We start from the raw sequence: 16,595 nt of genomic DNA, 5'->3' as shown, positions 1-16,595 counted from the left end.
CTATTGCAACAGCCCTCCAGTAGGTCTGCACCTGTTGTTTACTCAGGCGCCAGCTATCTTCCTGAAGTGCAGAATGAAACACACAGACTCCGCTTAAAAACCTAATTTTGTTCTTGTTGTCCAGTGGGTCAAGTCCAGGCTTCTTAGCAAGTTCCTCGAGGCCCTATCATAGTTTGGTCCCAACTCATCTATTAGGCTTTATCTCCTACAGCTCTTCTCACGTATCTGAACCCCAGCTACAGACCATATATTTTTCTCAAAATGTGCCAGGCACTTTCATACCGCAGGCCCTTTACTCATGCTCTCTCCTCCCACTTTACCCTTCTCCAAGATTGTTTACATTCTAGAAATCCACCCAGCCCATGTACTACCATAATGTGAAGCCAATGATTGTGCTCACAGGCTTCCTGGGATACAGGCTGTGAATACACAATCTTGGGGAAGATATTTAACCTCTCTGTGCTCCAGTTTCTCATCTGTAAAACAGAAACCATGATAATCGTACCTATGTATTGACACTGTTGGGAGGAAAGGACTCAGCAGAGCCAGGTACACAGGGAAGAAAGATAAACAGTAGCTGCTATTATTATTAGCCTAGTGCCTGAGTGGGTGTGTAAATACCCACTGAATGAATCATGGCCTCATGCCTCTTAATAGAGCACGTAAAGTTTGCTGTGTACATGAACATTAATCAAAACCGCCTCTCTCTACGTGACTGCATGCTTCTTAAGTATGGGGCCTGATCTTATGTATTTTATTGGCCCTCCATAGTACTCACTGCAATGCTTTGTGTTATTAACTTTTGATAAATGGAATTGACTAGCATATCATGTTGAGTGAGCCTGTAGGTGAACCTTGACAGTGCTGGGTTGGGGAGGGAGGTGGAGGCCTTCTTTAATAGCTGGCTCTTAGAGCACCTTCTCCTGGATCACCGGATCACTTCTCCTGTGATCTCCTGGATCACAATTAATCTCATTAATGTACAATGTAAATGAGGTGGGTAAGGCCCCAGATGAGGGTGACATTACCACAGGACGTGCATGACTGGGGGTTGCTGAGTGACTGTGTTGGCCTGAGAAACCAATTCAGACATTTCCAACCCATGTGACAGGATCTCCTTTCTTGGCTTCTGTGGCTGGACTCCTGAGTCACTGGAGTAGGGTGTGGGTGAGACCAAGTCATCATCACCACTGTCAAGGGATTAAAAAAGTTGTTGAGGAAGAAATTCTCCTCCAACAAGCAGATGTGCAACAAGGGAGGGCCTGAACCTTCTTAAGAAAGTATCTGAGCCTTAGTGATCAGGCTTCCTCCATACCACATGCCAATTCTGGTCTCTTACCTCACTAAACTCAAGACCTGGTCTCTCTCTCTCAAGTATTCTCTACACCCAATCAATGTGGGGCTCGAACTCATGGCCCTGAGATCAAGAGTCACATGCTCTTCTGACTGAGCCAGAAAGGCACCCCAGACCTGCTCTTTTTGTTGGTTGTGTGACCATGACCTCTCTGACACTGTTTCCTCCAGGAGGGTGAGAAAACCCCATCTTCACAGGATCATTGGAAGGAAAACATAACAGAAATGAATATGCAGTGGAAGATTTTTCTTGTAATTCTCCCAGGAGAGAGAAAATGCCAGAGCTGGCAAGTGAAGTGCCCGTCCCTCAGTGGTAGAATATAAATCAGTCTGCACGTAGAGTCAGAACAAAGCTAGGCAACACCAGTGAGTCTTCAGGCCAAACCTATCAGATACATTACAAAGAAAACATTTTGTAAAAATAAAGAGAGAGGAATGTGATGCTTCGCTCTCTTTTCTCCAAAGAGTTCTTTTCATAAAAACATTCTTTTCATATAATGCATTAATGGGCATCGGTGGAAACACACTGGCGATGCCAGGAGGCCGGTCACTTGACTGGGGGTGTAAAAGTTTCCTTCAATCTGTGTGGCCAGGTTATTTTGAAAGTCTGTGTCTGGGGCAAGGAGCCCAAGCAGCTGAGGTGGGAGCAGCAGGCTAGCTCTTTCAGGACGTGGAAGCGGGGGCTGGGGAACTGTGGGGAGGGGCAAGGTCAGAAGGACCAGCGCTGGCCACCCAGACCCACCCCAGGGTTGGTGGCAGACGTTCCAGTCCGGTCTCAGGAGGACATGCACCCAGGCCATACTTGGCATACCCACTTCAAAGCAAATTCCAGGGTCAAGGCACAGCATCTCCAACTTCTGTTGAAAGGTCTCAGTGTTTTCAGTTAGAAGTTCAGGAGAGTGAAGGGTCTCAGAGTCCGTTGACATCACACCTTGGATCTGCATGGTGCTCATTCCACACCACAGACGTAACACCTGGCCCCTCGGAGCTGTGCGGCCTCTCACAGAAATCCGAGGCTCAGAAAGGCTGAGTAGCCTGAGGCCTCACGTTTGACAGTATGCAGACAGCAGTCCGGGTTTTCCCGACTCCTGTTCGAGTGTTCTTTCTGTGTGGTGCTGCCTTGGTGTGATTTTTTTTTTTTTTAAAGTGATATCTACACCCAACGTGGGGTTTTAAGTCACGACCCCAAGATCAAGAGTCAGATATTCTAGTGACTGAGCCAGCCAAGGCACTCCACCTTTCTGTGATTTTTATTTAAGTCATACTTTTGCCCTGGAAAGCTGGGATGGGCAGAAATGATATTCCTCTTTGTTGAGATGGAAAGTTGAGTAAGTTGAAATCCACACAGAAAAATTGGCACTGGAAGGTAGGTCTTCTCATCTGCCAGGATCTGTGTTTTAGATTAAAAACAACCTAGAGATGGGGGATTCCAAGAAGGGAGCAGGATGGTGTAGATGGGGGAACAATGGCCAGGAAAAGCCAGACTCTGCCCTTAGGGCACCTTCTCATTTTCAAACTGAAAGTTACAGCTTTCCTGCCTCAGTTTCCTCTTCTACAAATCTCTTGAAGGGGCTGGGGTGGAGTGGAGTGGGTGGAAAAGGATCAGGGAGTTATTATTGTTCAGTGGGTACTGTTTCAATTTGGCATGAAGAGAAAGTTCAGGAAATGAATAGCAGTGACAGTTGAACAACATTGTGAAGGTATTTAATGCCACTTAAAAATGGTTAAAATGGTAAATTTTATGTTATGTATGTTTTACCACAATAAAAAAAAATAAATAAATGAAGGAGATAGGGTTCACTGAAAGTTTCTAAGTTTCTGTCAACTCTCCAAGTCTCGGATTCTTATCCTGACTGGAAATTTCCTTCCAAAGTATCTTCACCTTTCCAAGTACTCTCTCCCCCTCATCTCTCAGAACCCTCTCCCACAAGACCCCAACCCTGTTCTTATGCAGAAAGTAACCCCTGAGCTGACTGTGTCACAGCTGGTATAATGACTGAGGGTAATGTCTACATTTAGACTGTGTCACCGACGAGGATGAGGTTGGCTCCTTGTTAAATGGCTGTGGCAGAGATGGAGCATTTTTGGAACTGTGACAGCCTCTTAATTTGACAGATTGATGTTCTCTGCTAAAAGTGGCATTGGGCTTTTTTTTTTTTTTTTAATTAAGATGGATTTATTTAATTGGGCTTGACATAAAAGCTGGACAGAGAAACTTTATCCCTGAAGATGAAGGCCCAAGTCTGGGAGGCTGGTTCAGGCCTTTCTACTCCAGCACATGATGTAGGCAAGTAGCAGTTCTGGGACTGGAGTGCAGGTGCAAAACCCCAAGTCTCCCTATGGTCCTCAGATGACTTTGCGAGGTGGCATGGGTATGGGGACCTGCCTATCGAGTCTTAAGAGAAATCGGTACAGCTTGGAAAGGATCCAGCCTTCTCAGAGGTGGGCATTGGCTCAGAGGGCGGATGCAGATCCTCAACCCTTGAGCCTTGGCTCCAGCCTGGGCATCAGTGCAGACGGTGGGGGAGGGGCAGGGCTGGGAAGCTGGCAGGGGGGATATGGTGCTCAGCCCACCATCGCATCTGCAATTCTCATCAATAAGAGGCAGTCAGCAGTCTAAGCTGTACTGGAAAAAATGAATTAATATTAACTTGTTCCCCAAAGAGCCTAGTGTCTGGTTTTCAGCCTGATTGGATTCTTCTTCCACATAGAAACATTTCTCTCATATATAATCTCCTCTTCTCCTCTAGCCCCCAAAGTGTAATCAATACAAGATAAAGTAAGGTGAGCTATGGGCAGATCTTTGTGTTTCTAGAATAGTTCTCTCTGAGGTGTGGTCGCAGATCAGGAGAGAGGGGAGTGCCGGACCACGAGAGGATCATGTACACTGGGAGCCAATCTTGCAGCAAATGATGGTGTGGCTTGTGTGCTGGGGGTGGGAAGTGGGGGCTGTACCTGAGAATATTCACAAGTGTTTCTCTATAAAGGAAGAAAAAGGATGGATACATTAGAGCAGAATTGCCTCCTTTTACATAACTGGATGTTCTTGGAAAGTTTTGTAAGCCAGATTCTTAGGATTCAAGGTGCTTCATTTTCCTCTTAATTAGCATTCAAGGATGTGCCTATAAACCTCCATAAAACAATATGGTGGGACATACACTAGTCCTGAGGGTAGCAAGCAGCTGATCTGGAAGCAAAGACCCAAAGAAACTGTTCCTTCAATCCACCAACTGAGAAAAAATAGAAAAGGAAAGAATTTGGTAGTGATATACGTGTGGAAGCAGGGGGAGAGAGCCTAAATACAGCCAGGATTGCAATCAACATGCTGCATCAGGTGAAGGGGTAGGCAGGGAAGAGGGCAGGACTCAGCATTCAGACACCTAGCATGGAGCAGTGCACAGGGTGCATAGGCCGGTATGTTGCTGGGTCCCAGGCTCGGGGGCTCAGAGCATAAGCCACAGGAGTTGTAGCTCAGCTCCCCAGGGCACAGGGACACACTCTCAATCAGACAGCACATATTACAGTAATCAGGTTCAGGAGATAAGGGTGAGGTTGGGGGCCAGGATGGGCCTGGTAATGATGCCCCCAATTATTAACTGACCAGCCAGCAGCCTTCAGGAGGCCACCTGTTTCTCAAGCTGAGTCTTTAAAGAATAGCTCTCTTTCATATGTAGCCCTGGCCATTTCCACCCCCCTGCAATGAACACTGCAGAAAAGTTCTACTTACCTATCCTGTGGGAAAATTCTCAACTCATGCTGAACAGGTTGGCTTGCCATATCATATTTGTTATTTGTGTCTGAAAATTCTAAGCTAGCAATGCCAAGATGCCCGTTTCCCCTTAGTACCTGCTTATGTGCTCAGTTAACTTTAACATGGCAATACAGCACACGAGCTCACCGATGCTTAAAAGGATCTATACAGAAGGAATATGCGAGGACAGCATGCACACCTACTACAGAAAACCTGGATTAACCAGAATATTTGGTTAGTTTCTAAGGCATGCTCCCTCAACAGTGCCAGTTAATTGAAATGTCTGCCTCAAGCATTGTATTTGAGAACTTTTCAGACACGCATCAACACAATTCATGGCTTTCCTCTCTTCAGCACCAACATCCTACCGCCTTTGCTTATACATCCCAAAGCACCTCCCTGGGACCCATCTTCTTTAGTCTATGCAAAGGGCTGCAAGCCTTGGACCTTAGACATGTGTTCAACTCACAAAGCAGGGCTAACACGTGTGTACGTGCATTTACATGGTTGTGCTTATCTACATGTAGAATAGAGCATCTGATTACATCAGGTAACTTTCTCCATTTGCATTGCTCACCTGGTCCCACATCGCTCTGTGCCCACTTCTTGCACTGAAGAGTGGGAAAGCCACTCTTCTCTCCCTAGTTCACCTAAGCTGGGAAAGGTCCCAAATTGCCTTCTAGATTGCAAATACCTGGCTTTCCCCCTCCCTCTGCCTGGACTTCCTCTACTTGCAGATGACATCTCTGATACAGGCCAGCAACACTTAGACTGGAGATACAGTGTCACCAGGGTGCTACAAGGTGATAGGTGTGGGCTCCATGGGAGTGGCTGAAATTCAAGGGAAGCAGAGCCAGAAATGTCCCCTGGGTTCCTCATTCTCTAAGATACATTTAGGCTATGAATGCCATACCCACTTCCTCCCACGGTGGAACACTGCCTTGACCTACACATGCCGAATTAGGCCTGTGGCAATACCCACAGCCACAGGCGACCATTGTATCCTGGCAGAACTCCTGATTTTGACCTCTTGTCTCTGGCCTCATTCAACATAATTGGCATCTTCCACAGCTCACTTACCCCTTCTTGGGCAGAATAGCCTTTCTTGGGTTTTGTGGTGGTTGTCTTAATATGGTGGTGGATTTCTTTGGGATTAGGTCAAATTAGAATAAGAATAATAAAAGTCCATCCTAAGTTAAGTGAAAAGCTTAGGTCTATACAAAGGAAAATAAAAATAAATATTCTCTATTTTGTACTTAGAGGAAGCCTCTACACTTTTATCTATTCCTGGTGATGGGAATACAGATTCGGAGAAAAACATGTCAATTTCCCCTGAGAGACAAAATGGCGGGGGAAGCCAGCTCCATGTTTGCTCTAATTGTCCAGGGTTTGTAAATTCATGAGTGTTGTCACTCAGTGGCAAGCCATGTAGGAGTCCTGTTTCTCTAACCCTAGACAGTTTCTAGCCAAGGAGGGGTTGGAAGTTGATTTGATTCGATGCTCTTGTTGGTGGAGATGTTAATTTCACTCCCATACCCCTGGAACCCTCCAGGGTAAGAGAGGCCCCTGACAACGTCTCAGTTTCTCCATCTCTAGAGAGACCTCTGCTAAGGCTACAGAAGGGAGGCCATTCCCAGGGCTACTTTTACTTCCTGGTGGAACAGCCACCACCCCAGGAGCCCTGGGACCAGGCAGAGGCTGCAATCACTCACTTGCTCTCTGCCAGCAATACACAGTGACTAGGGGCCAGGTCATTCACCAGGCCATACCTAGTCCGTGATTTTGCTGGGGCCTCAAGGGAGGAATAGATTCTAGTAAAAACTAGAATAGGTTCTAGTAAAAGGGAAAGAAAAAAAGGGAAAAAGGAAGGAAGGAGAAACAAATAAGGGAGAAATTATAACTAAAATGGTTCTTGTCTTTCAACTGGGAATCAGCCACTCTTTATAATGCCATTTTCCACGGGGGGAAAATGTGCCCTAAGTTTCCAGTAATGAAGTTGGATATCTTCTACACAAACCCATACCCGCCAAAGAAGGAAATATTAAGCAAGCATTCAAGAGAACCAGAAGTATTAGTTTGTGTATGTTTAAAAAAAAAATAATCTAGGTCAAGTTTTCTATCAGGATTGAGCTGAATTAATTTTCTTTTTTGTTTTTAAGTTGGGATGGGACACCCAGATATGCCCCAAGATCACAATTTATCCTTGACTGGCTGGTCACTTCAGCAAGGTCACTGTTGTAGAACACATTTAAAAAGACAATCATTATAGGAAATAGGACAACAATAGCTGCTTCTACCTCCATGCTAGTATTAGGGTCAAGATCATCACACTCTGACTCCTCGGAACTGTTCGTCTCCTTGAAGGGCAGCATGAGGAGGGGGAAGAAAGAGAAAACAGTTAGAACCGTAGGCAGCTTTTGCTGGGAAGTGAGGAGAACTTCAGAAAGGCATGAGCAATGGGAAGTTGGGCAGAGAAAAAAACCAGGTGCTTCTAAGGAGGGGGTGCTGATCACCAAGGGCGGCAGCATGCTCTTTCCAGGGGGAGGAGGCTGGGATCGTGTGCGGCTGCGCATCTCACAGGGAACAGCAGTGGAAGCAACCACATGAAGCATGAGTGCTGGATACTGTAAACTCTTGTCTTCTGTGAGGCTGGACTTCCCAGATGAGAGTGAAGGAGGAACACAATTTCTTTTCCCCAAGAAGGACATTAGAATGGGTTTCAGTTGTTCTCATTTTGCTCAGAAAGGGGGAAAGGTGCCAGGTAGATAATTACATGCTATAACAATATTAAACATGAGCAGTCTAACTCTCACGGTCCAGAGTCAGATCTTTCCAGAGGGCCCAATGTAAGGAAAACAGATCCCATCATTTCAAGATGGGGGACAACAAGGGTCTGCCGAAGCTTAGAATCAGTAGGTTCATAGTAAAAGTGGATTATTACACAACAGGAACTTGGGCTTCGCCAATGTGCCTCCCTTTCCTGCCCACATGTAGGCCTGAAAATGTCATCGTCTGAATTCTGGGGAAAAGAAATGAAACTTTACCAAGGCCACAGTGGCCCTTAAATTCCAAACTTCAGACTTCACACGGCTGGAGGTTTGGCAAGCACTCCTAATCTCCTTACCCTGTGTGTATTTTCAAACCTAGGATACTGAACGGGTAGCTTTGAGAACTTTCATATGAATCAAGCACCTTGCATTTTCACAAAAATAATGCTGCAGATAATTTTGTTATAAAACATGTGCACAGTGTAAAGAGAAAGGTAAAAAAGAAAATAAAAGATACTTACGTATTTGAATCGAAGTTGCCAGGAGAAATAAAAAATAAAAAATAAATTGATCTTGCATGCAAAATCCTGCTAAACTACTTCCCCTCTTGTCCCCATACTGGGAAAAAAAAATCCCCGTCCACCCAAATTGCCTCGTGAGAATGCTGCAGGGTGGGAGTAGATGAGAGGTGGGACACAGCTCTGGAATACCTTACTCACTTTAACAGAGACTTTGTTGCCCAGAATATCCTTGGGTTTACGAGGCCCTGTGGCTTCATTTTTACCCGTGTTCTCCACTTCCGCCCGCTTTCTCATTCGTAGGGTATGCCATGAACATGACTTCCTGTTGTACCAAAAAATGCACCAATCAAAATGGCAGGTCAAGGCACAGTGAGGCGGTGGGTGGGCTCGCCACCCTTGGGTGAGTCAGTAGGTGAGGTGCTCCAGTCAAGCCCCAGCTTCAGAGGCCCCAAACCTGCGTGCCAGCTCCTGTGGTGGCTGGTAGCTAGCTGACCTCACCTCCAATAAGAAGTGAGTGAAGATGAGCTTTGACCCCTCCTGATAGATGTGCAAGGTTGGCGGCAACATTTGAGGAAGATATGAGTACTGGGTTATTAAACTCTACCAAGGAAAGTTTTTACATCATACTGATGAACCCTTCGAGGACTGAGGAATTCCCTTCCTGAGCAGTATGGTGGGTGGTGGAAGAATGGAGTGGGGGTGGGGCAGAATAAAACAGAAAAGAGAAGAGAAGTGTGTTTTATAGTGTATAAGCTACTGAAACTTTCCCAGGACCAGATATAAAGGTGCAAAATGATGATTTTGAGGTTTTCATCTCATTATTTGTATTTGGGCAATGGCTACTTCCAAACGCTGCAGTACAGATAAGATTTTTTTCTGGGGCATTTTACTTAATACATGGTTGAACACCACTTATTTATCTGGATATTTTTGGATGAATCGCTTCTTGGTCTATGTACTTCACATCACTCAGTGTTTGTGAATAAAAAGCTTTGTTGATCGCTAGGAGCTCCTAGAGTTTTCCTGCTGGGAGAAGGCCCAATGTGTGCTCTCAATGAGGTGAGGGCAGCAATCCCTTTTCACACTACCCTTAACTTCTTCCTTCCCACAAGGGGGCTGGAAGCTACTGCACAGACCTGTAAAGAGAAGCTCAGAGCAGAGCCCTTGAGTTGTACATATGTCAGGACTCAAAAGACAAAGACACAAAAGCCAAGTCACAGACAACCTGAGTGACCCTGGACAGGTATCATGGTGGTCACAGAATTTGGATGAAGTTCTATCATTGCCTGGAATAAGTGAGGTTGGCTTTCCTTCAGTGTGTCCTTGTCAAACTTAGGCCTTTGCAGATAGAGCTTGATGAAAAGAGTCTTCATTAAGGGAGAGAGGAGAGAAAGAGAGAGAGAGGGAGAGAGAAGAGAGAGGGACATATGAGATTTAGGAGGAAGGAGAATGTTTCAAAATGTATAATATCTCTTCCATAAACTCATGTCAGGAATTTTTGGATGTCCTGAAGGTGTTCCCAAAATATTTATCACAAGCACACATACTCAGTGATCACCCTTCTGAATAGGAAAGGGCAAGAATAGTCATGTCCTCAATTTGGGGGTTAAGTGGGCTCCACCAGAAAGCAAGAATCTCTTGGCCAGCCCTATATCCTGAATAGGCCGGCTCTCTAGCACACCAGCAACTCGCTTCAGTTGTTGTAACTGAGCAAGAACTAGTTGTGGAAACTAACCTTAGATAATATCACTGTTAACTTCTGACATTCACTTTGTATCTTTGTCCCCCAAATCCACATCCCTGACCCAGTATGAGGACCTCTTGAGTCAGGGAGGCCCATGCCGAAAAGATTCCCAGGGCTAACAGCACAGTGAGTATGTATGTGCGTGAGTGTGGGGGTGTGTTCCGGTGTTTATTACAACCCTCTGGGTCATTCAGTGTGCTTGGTGAGAAACTAGAAATGTAACAAATCATGTTCAGAAGGAAGACTCAGAGTATTATCAGTGGCAGGACAGGGTCAATTTCATATTCTTCTTTCCAGAAGAAGTCGTCATCATGGTTTGGGGAGCTTCCGTCTCTTGGCCACAAGCCCAGGAACTGATGTGGAAACAGGGTTTCAGGGACATTTATGCTGTGGGCATCACAACCAACTCTGCCTCTTGTGGTCACAGCAGGCCCTGGGGAGGGTGCGGTGAGTGTCCTTCACTGATAAATACTGACAGCCACTTTAAGTCAGATGCTCTGTTCCATCCCCACCCCTCTTGAACAGGGGCTGACAAGGAGCCAGGATGACCCATTTGTATTTGGATCTGTTCTCTTTACCCAGGCTCACATCCCTCCCATGGAAGGCAGCAAAAAGTGACCAAAAGACGCAAAAGTGACGAGGAAGTGCTGAGTGCCTAGAGAATTAGATTACAAACCGTGACAAGTTAGCTCTATAAGCCTCGTGACTAATAAGAAGGTCAATGCTTTGAGGGCCTTTATTTCCAAGGCTTCTTAAGATGTACCAAAACCAAATGTCTTGAGAGTAAAATGGATTGGGTCTATGGTGCCTCAGAGACCCCCACTGATTTCCGCCTGGGCCCATGGTTACCTAGAAAGGCCAGGGTGAGGTTGGTAGCCTCTATCCCCCAAGCCACAGAAAGCGCCAAAGAAATCCTGTATTCTGTGGGTGCCCCTGCTCAGCTATGTCATGGGGAGCTCCTCCCACCTTGGCCGTGGATGACCACCGAGCCTGGAGAGCGGTGGGGGATGCAAGCCAAACCCTGCCTTGTGCTTGAGTCATCACTTCATGTCAGCACCTCAAGGGCGCCCAACTTGATGGCATCCAATCTGAATCAGTCCACATCTCAGAGGTTAGAGGAAACCCTTAGGGGCTGTTTACAAGGGGAGCCTAATATTGGAGCTTGGGCGACAAAAGCACTTTTTGTGTAGGGGAAAACTGCCAACGCATTCAACCAATTCCTAAAATACAGACAAGAAAAGAAAAAAAAAAAGAATTGTTTGCACATTTAAAACTCCCAGAATAGTGAAATAGGGGAAAAAGGGTCAACTAGTCTTTAACCTCATTAAAACATGCTCATGGTGAAAATTTATTTTACATATTTAAAATAGTACATTTAAAATTATTAGTTACATTACAGGTACAATGATGAACATTGTGGCTCTCCATTTATATTGCACAACCTGACTTCATCCATGTGGGGTTCTTTAAATAGTGCAAAATACTTTATACAGGAATGTGTTCGGAAGGGTCTTCGCAACCAAAATAAGGAAAAGAAATATCTTACAAATTACCATGAACATATATTAAAGTGACAGGGGAGGGGAGAAATTAAAAAAAAAAAAGTTACAATCTGTACAGAGGAATTGCCATAGACAACCAAAAAGTTCCCTCTCTCCTGGAGGAAGCAGCGGGCCTCTGACCTGCACGGGTCTGGCATTGGTGCTAAGGTAATTTTTTGGTGTCAATCAAAAAAATATATATATATATCAGTAACTTAATACAGTATAAATAAAGTCCAGTCCAGTGAATCCTGTGGTGGGTCAAATGGAGCAACGGAAGGCATGCCTTTTGTCATCTAGGGTTTCAGTAGGGTTTTTTTCTTAATGGGGGAGGGGAAGGGGAAAAAAAACGAACAGAAAATTATAAACCAAAAGGAAAAAACCCCACAGCCTCTACCGTCAACAAGCACAAGGAAGCCCGGAACACTCGGGCCTGTACACCCCGAGCCGCGTGCGGTCCCAGCCCTCAAACATTGGTTCCGGTGGCACTGTCGAGAATAAGCAGCGGTCATTCCCTAGCATGTGTTTGCGTTTTTGTGTTCTTTGTTTGGTTTTGATTTTCTAATCCACACACTCCTCTCCCGGGGAAGCCAACGAGGCACTTACTTGATGCTTCCGTCACTACTTTCTGCTGCCGCGGTGGCTTTGGTGAGGGGTGCCAGGACGCTGCCCGGGACCCAGCCCTCGGCCGCGGGCGAACGGTCGCTGGCAGGCTGGTACACCAGGCACATGTTCTGCTGGTTGACGGCGAGGACCTGGACCACCTCACCTTGGCTCACACAGATTTCGTTCTCCTTCAGTGCATAGTAATCTTTGATCACGGCCATGGAGGAGGTCCCATTGCAGCTCCCCAGGTCGCCCTGCTAGGAGACAAGGGCAAGAGGGACACGGATACAGGAAGGCCGGTTCACACGGGACGGCTCTGTATCCCTTTGCGTGCTTAAAGGCCAAACTTCCCACCAGCAGGGCAAATAGCAGGCAGAAGATTATCTTGAGCGGTAAAATTCTATCTATAAACGTGCTCTGAAAATCTATTTTTTACAGCAATGTTGCATACAATATTATAATCAGGGGTACATGGGTAGAGAAGTTCCAGCCTAGGGAAAAGCATAAACACACCTTCCACCTGGAAGCCCCTCGCTAGCATGCATCCTCTAGTGTAAGGAAAAGGGTGGCACAAGGACACATAAGCACCTGGGCCGAGTGAGGTCAGGGCAAAGGTCAGGTCAGGGGCACACTCCCCCTAGTGGAAAGAAGACAGACCCTCTGAAACATTTTTTCTTCTTTTTGAAAAAGCATCAGTTCCATGCTACATTCTGATCTTTGAGACAGAAGTAACAACGAGACATTTGCCCAATTTAATGGCAAGCCCATGGCCTACCCTGACCCAACTCTAGTGGGAACAAAACTCCTCTGGTCCTGCCTGTGTTCATTAAAACGGGAGGTCACACCTCTGTGGCTTTTTCACCTGAGTATACCAGGAAATCTACTTCTAGCCTCTACCTCCCAGGGAGGCCTGGCTACCTCACAGAGCACGATGAGAGCCAGAAATTCTTCAATAAATTTGACAAAAGGCCAAGATGACCTCAACTAATTCACAAGGGGTTTTTAAGATAGAAAATCATTTCCAAGTAATGTGATGAAATAGGTCAGTGCAGTTATTCTAATACAGAATTGAACTTGAATATTAATAGTTGATTTTTTAAAAAGATTTTTTATTAATGGTTAATTAAAAAATCAATATCATCCAATAATTTGTATAAAACAAATAAAACTATAAAGTCAGAACATGTAAGTAAAAAAAATGTAGACGTTCACAGACCCATTGAGTTCTAGAGGCAACTGAGGCCTAATGAGATTAATGAACTGCTTAAGGTTCTAGGGCAAGTGAGTTACAGAATTTGGGATGGAACACAGGTTGCCTGAACTCCTAATCTAGCACTTTTCCCATTTATTCCCATGCCTGCCACTTTGTAGGGTCCTACACCAGTTGTGTAGATGAGTCTACAGTTAATTCTATGCTGTCCTCACGGTGATGTTTGAATTGTGGATTATCTGTGATAAATGTCTGATCCAAGCCTGCTTTTCCCATTCACCCACAGATGAGCCATTTCCCCTTGCTGTGCCTGCCAGGGGAGGGTGAAGGACTGTGAGCTCACTTCAGCAGCTCATCATCAGAAAGGCTGATCTCTTTAAGACATCAAACCCTAGAGTTGTGACTTTCAGGTGATCTGAAGCACGACTACTCTGTTTGGTATAAGTCATCACTGCCACTACAATATTACCTTATGTTTGCCGAGTTTCTGCAGATGACAATAGCTCTTTAACACAGAATGTCTGAGCACGGGGAGCTGGTCTAACCCACTCAATTTGCAGGGGAAGAAAGAGAAATAAGTGAGACTAGGCTGTATTTAGTGGGTTGTTCTGGTAAATGAGCAGCATAAAAAGAAGCTACTTCTTTTTTCTAAAGTGAGCACAGAAGTTGTGCCCTCAGAGTGGTGAGGTGGGGGATAAGGAGCTGTCACTTACCTTGCTGGCCTCAAACTTGTCCCCAGGCTGGTGATAGTCAAACCCTGGACTGCCATTGGAGGTAGATATCTTCAGGGGTGGCAGAGGCGGGTTATAGCTGGAGCCCTTTGGGGGCTTGTCAGCGCCCCCGGCGACAGAGGAATAGGGCCTGGGGCTGGCTTGGGGAACCCTAGATGGCTGAGACCTCATCACGGCTGTGCTCCTTTCTTTCCGCTGATACTCAATGGGCGACTGAAGTGCTGCAGGGTAAGAGCAGACAGTTACTCTGAGGTCTAGGAATCTCACAAGGATGTGGAAGCTTAGTACACACAGGCTTTATGCCAGGCATAATGGTAATACACAAGGAAGACACTACCCTTGTTTCTAAGGAACTTATACGCTACTGTGAGAACTAAGGCATCTACCTTAATGATGGAAATGCAAAAACGAAATGGTGTCATATATGAGGTACAAAGTGCTGTGCTAGAGGATGGGGAGGAAGCTTCGTAGTGTGTCCATGCGTATGTGTGGACACCTCTATGAGGGTGGTGGTGGTACTAAGCTTCAGACTGTGCAGGAGGTAGGCAAGTGTGAAGTGCGTCTGGGCAACAGGATAGAGTCAGATCATCTGCAGCAGAAGCCCGTGGGTGGAAGAGGAGATGAGATGTAAGGGAGATTGTTGGCACCATGACTGCAAAATCTACAAAGTCCGGCTAATGAGTCTGGGTTTAATTCTGAAGATCATGAGAAGTGATTGGCTTAAATGAATTTGAACATTTTAAATTCTCTGTCCACAGCCATATTTGAGGAACATTAACCTTGGAGCAGCAGGTGGGAGGAGGGCCTGGGGAGGCTGCCATGAGATGGTGGCAGTGAGAGACCCAAGCGGAGCAGAGCCAATGAAAATGTAGAATGGACATGGGGTGGCAGGTGTTCAGAGGGAGATTAGACTCTCCCACAGCCTCAATGGGAGAAGGAGGCAAGAACGGATGGTCACTCTGGTTTGGAGACTGGCAGAATAGTCACCAGTGGAACTCAGGAGACAGAGGAAAGACATGAGCTTTGTTTTACCGAGTTTAAGATGATAAAGTTCTGGGGTGCCTGGGTGGCTCAGTCAGTTAAGTGTCGACTTCGGCTCAGGTTATGATCTCACAGTTTGTGGGTTTGAGCTCTGTGTCAGGCTCTGTGCTGAATGCTTGCTCAGAGCCTGGAACCTGCTTCAGATTCTGTGTCGCCTTCTAGCTCTGCCCCTCCCTGATCATGTTCTGTTTCACTCTATCTCTCAAAAATAAATAAATGTAAAAAAAAAAAAAAAAAAAAGAAAAGAAAAGTTCTAAGGCCTGAGTACTAAAGAGGTATAACCAGGCAAAAGTCATACAGGTCAAATTCTATAATAATGACTTCCAGGCCTGGCCCAATTTTGTCATTTTTATCAGTATTTTCTGCAACAAATATTTAAGTAGGTTAACAGCTGGGGCCCAGAGAACTTTCAATTATGGGGATATTTCTATAGTGATAAGTATGTACTTCAGTAGGACTCAACATAGGGTTCACACTTCTTTCTCTTTGAGGTCTCAGGAGGGAAAGGCTGGCCCTGAGATGTCTGCATATGTCTCTGTAAGTAAAAGGCTATAACCCTACTCTATCATCACATCCTTGTCTCTTGAGTGTGTCAAAGGATAAAACAGGCTCTTGCTAGAGCTCAGCCTTTCTCCCTAGACGGTGTTCTGTAGGCATTAAATATTTAGGTACGGATAATCGAGTTCAGTAACATCTCCATAATTCACTATAATTAAGAGAAAGATCTCTTGGAACCATGTAAAAGTCTGAATCACTGATTATGCCCAAAGAAATGCAGTTCTAAGTAGACAGCAGAGAGTTTTGAACCAGGCCTTATCAAACTGACTTTATGAATCAGTACCCATCACATGGAATTGCGGTATTAACTGATTAAATGTACTAACTGTTCTGAAGTGTTTCAAAGTAATATGGCTTTTTATTTTTATTTCTTTATTTATAAAAATAGTTTATTGTCAAGTTGGTTTCCATATAACACCTAGTGCTCATCCTCACAAGTGCCCTCCTCCATGCCCAACTCCCCCCTTGCCCCCACACCCATCAGTCCTCAGTTTGTTCTCAGCATTCAAGAGTCTCTCATGGCTTGCCTCTCTCCCTCTCACCCACTGTTTTCCCCTTTCTTCTCCCCCACAGTTCTCCATTAAGATCCTCCTAATCCTCCTATACATGCAAACATATGGTATCTGGCCTTCTCTGCCTGACTTATTTCACTCAGCATAACACCCTCGAGGCCCATCGACATTGCTACACATGGCCAGGATTCATTCTTTCTCATTGCCATGTAGTATTCCATGGTATAGATAAACCACATCTTCTTGATCCATTCATCCA

The 16,595-nt window shown here is 45.4% G+C and overlaps 1 protein-coding gene across 1 annotated transcript in view; it reads right to left on the bottom strand.

Moving 5' to 3' along the window:
* Positions 1-16,595, bottom strand: part of LOC144234388 (kalirin-like) — a 112,945-nt gene that overhangs the window by 26,184 nt on the left and 70,166 nt on the right. Inside the window, exons 15-18 of the mRNA XM_077767721.1 lie at positions 14,208-14,446; positions 12,285-12,541; positions 8,592-8,715; positions 7,402-7,461 (exon numbers count right to left, since the gene is read on the bottom strand). Coding sequence (XP_077623847.1) covers positions 7,402-7,461; positions 8,592-8,715; positions 12,285-12,541; positions 14,208-14,446 — 680 coding nt within the window. The remainder of the gene's footprint in view (positions 1-7,401; positions 7,462-8,591; positions 8,716-12,284; positions 12,542-14,207; positions 14,447-16,595) is intronic.

This window comes from Crocuta crocuta, unplaced genomic scaffold (assembly GCF_008692635.1).
Source record: "Crocuta crocuta isolate KB4526 unplaced genomic scaffold, BGI_CrCroc_1.0 scaffold45, whole genome shotgun sequence".
Classification (NCBI taxonomy): Eukaryota; Metazoa; Chordata; class Mammalia; order Carnivora; family Hyaenidae; genus Crocuta; species Crocuta crocuta.
The sequence above is the reverse complement of the archived record's forward strand: the minus strand, read 5'-3'. Positions and strand labels throughout refer to the sequence as shown.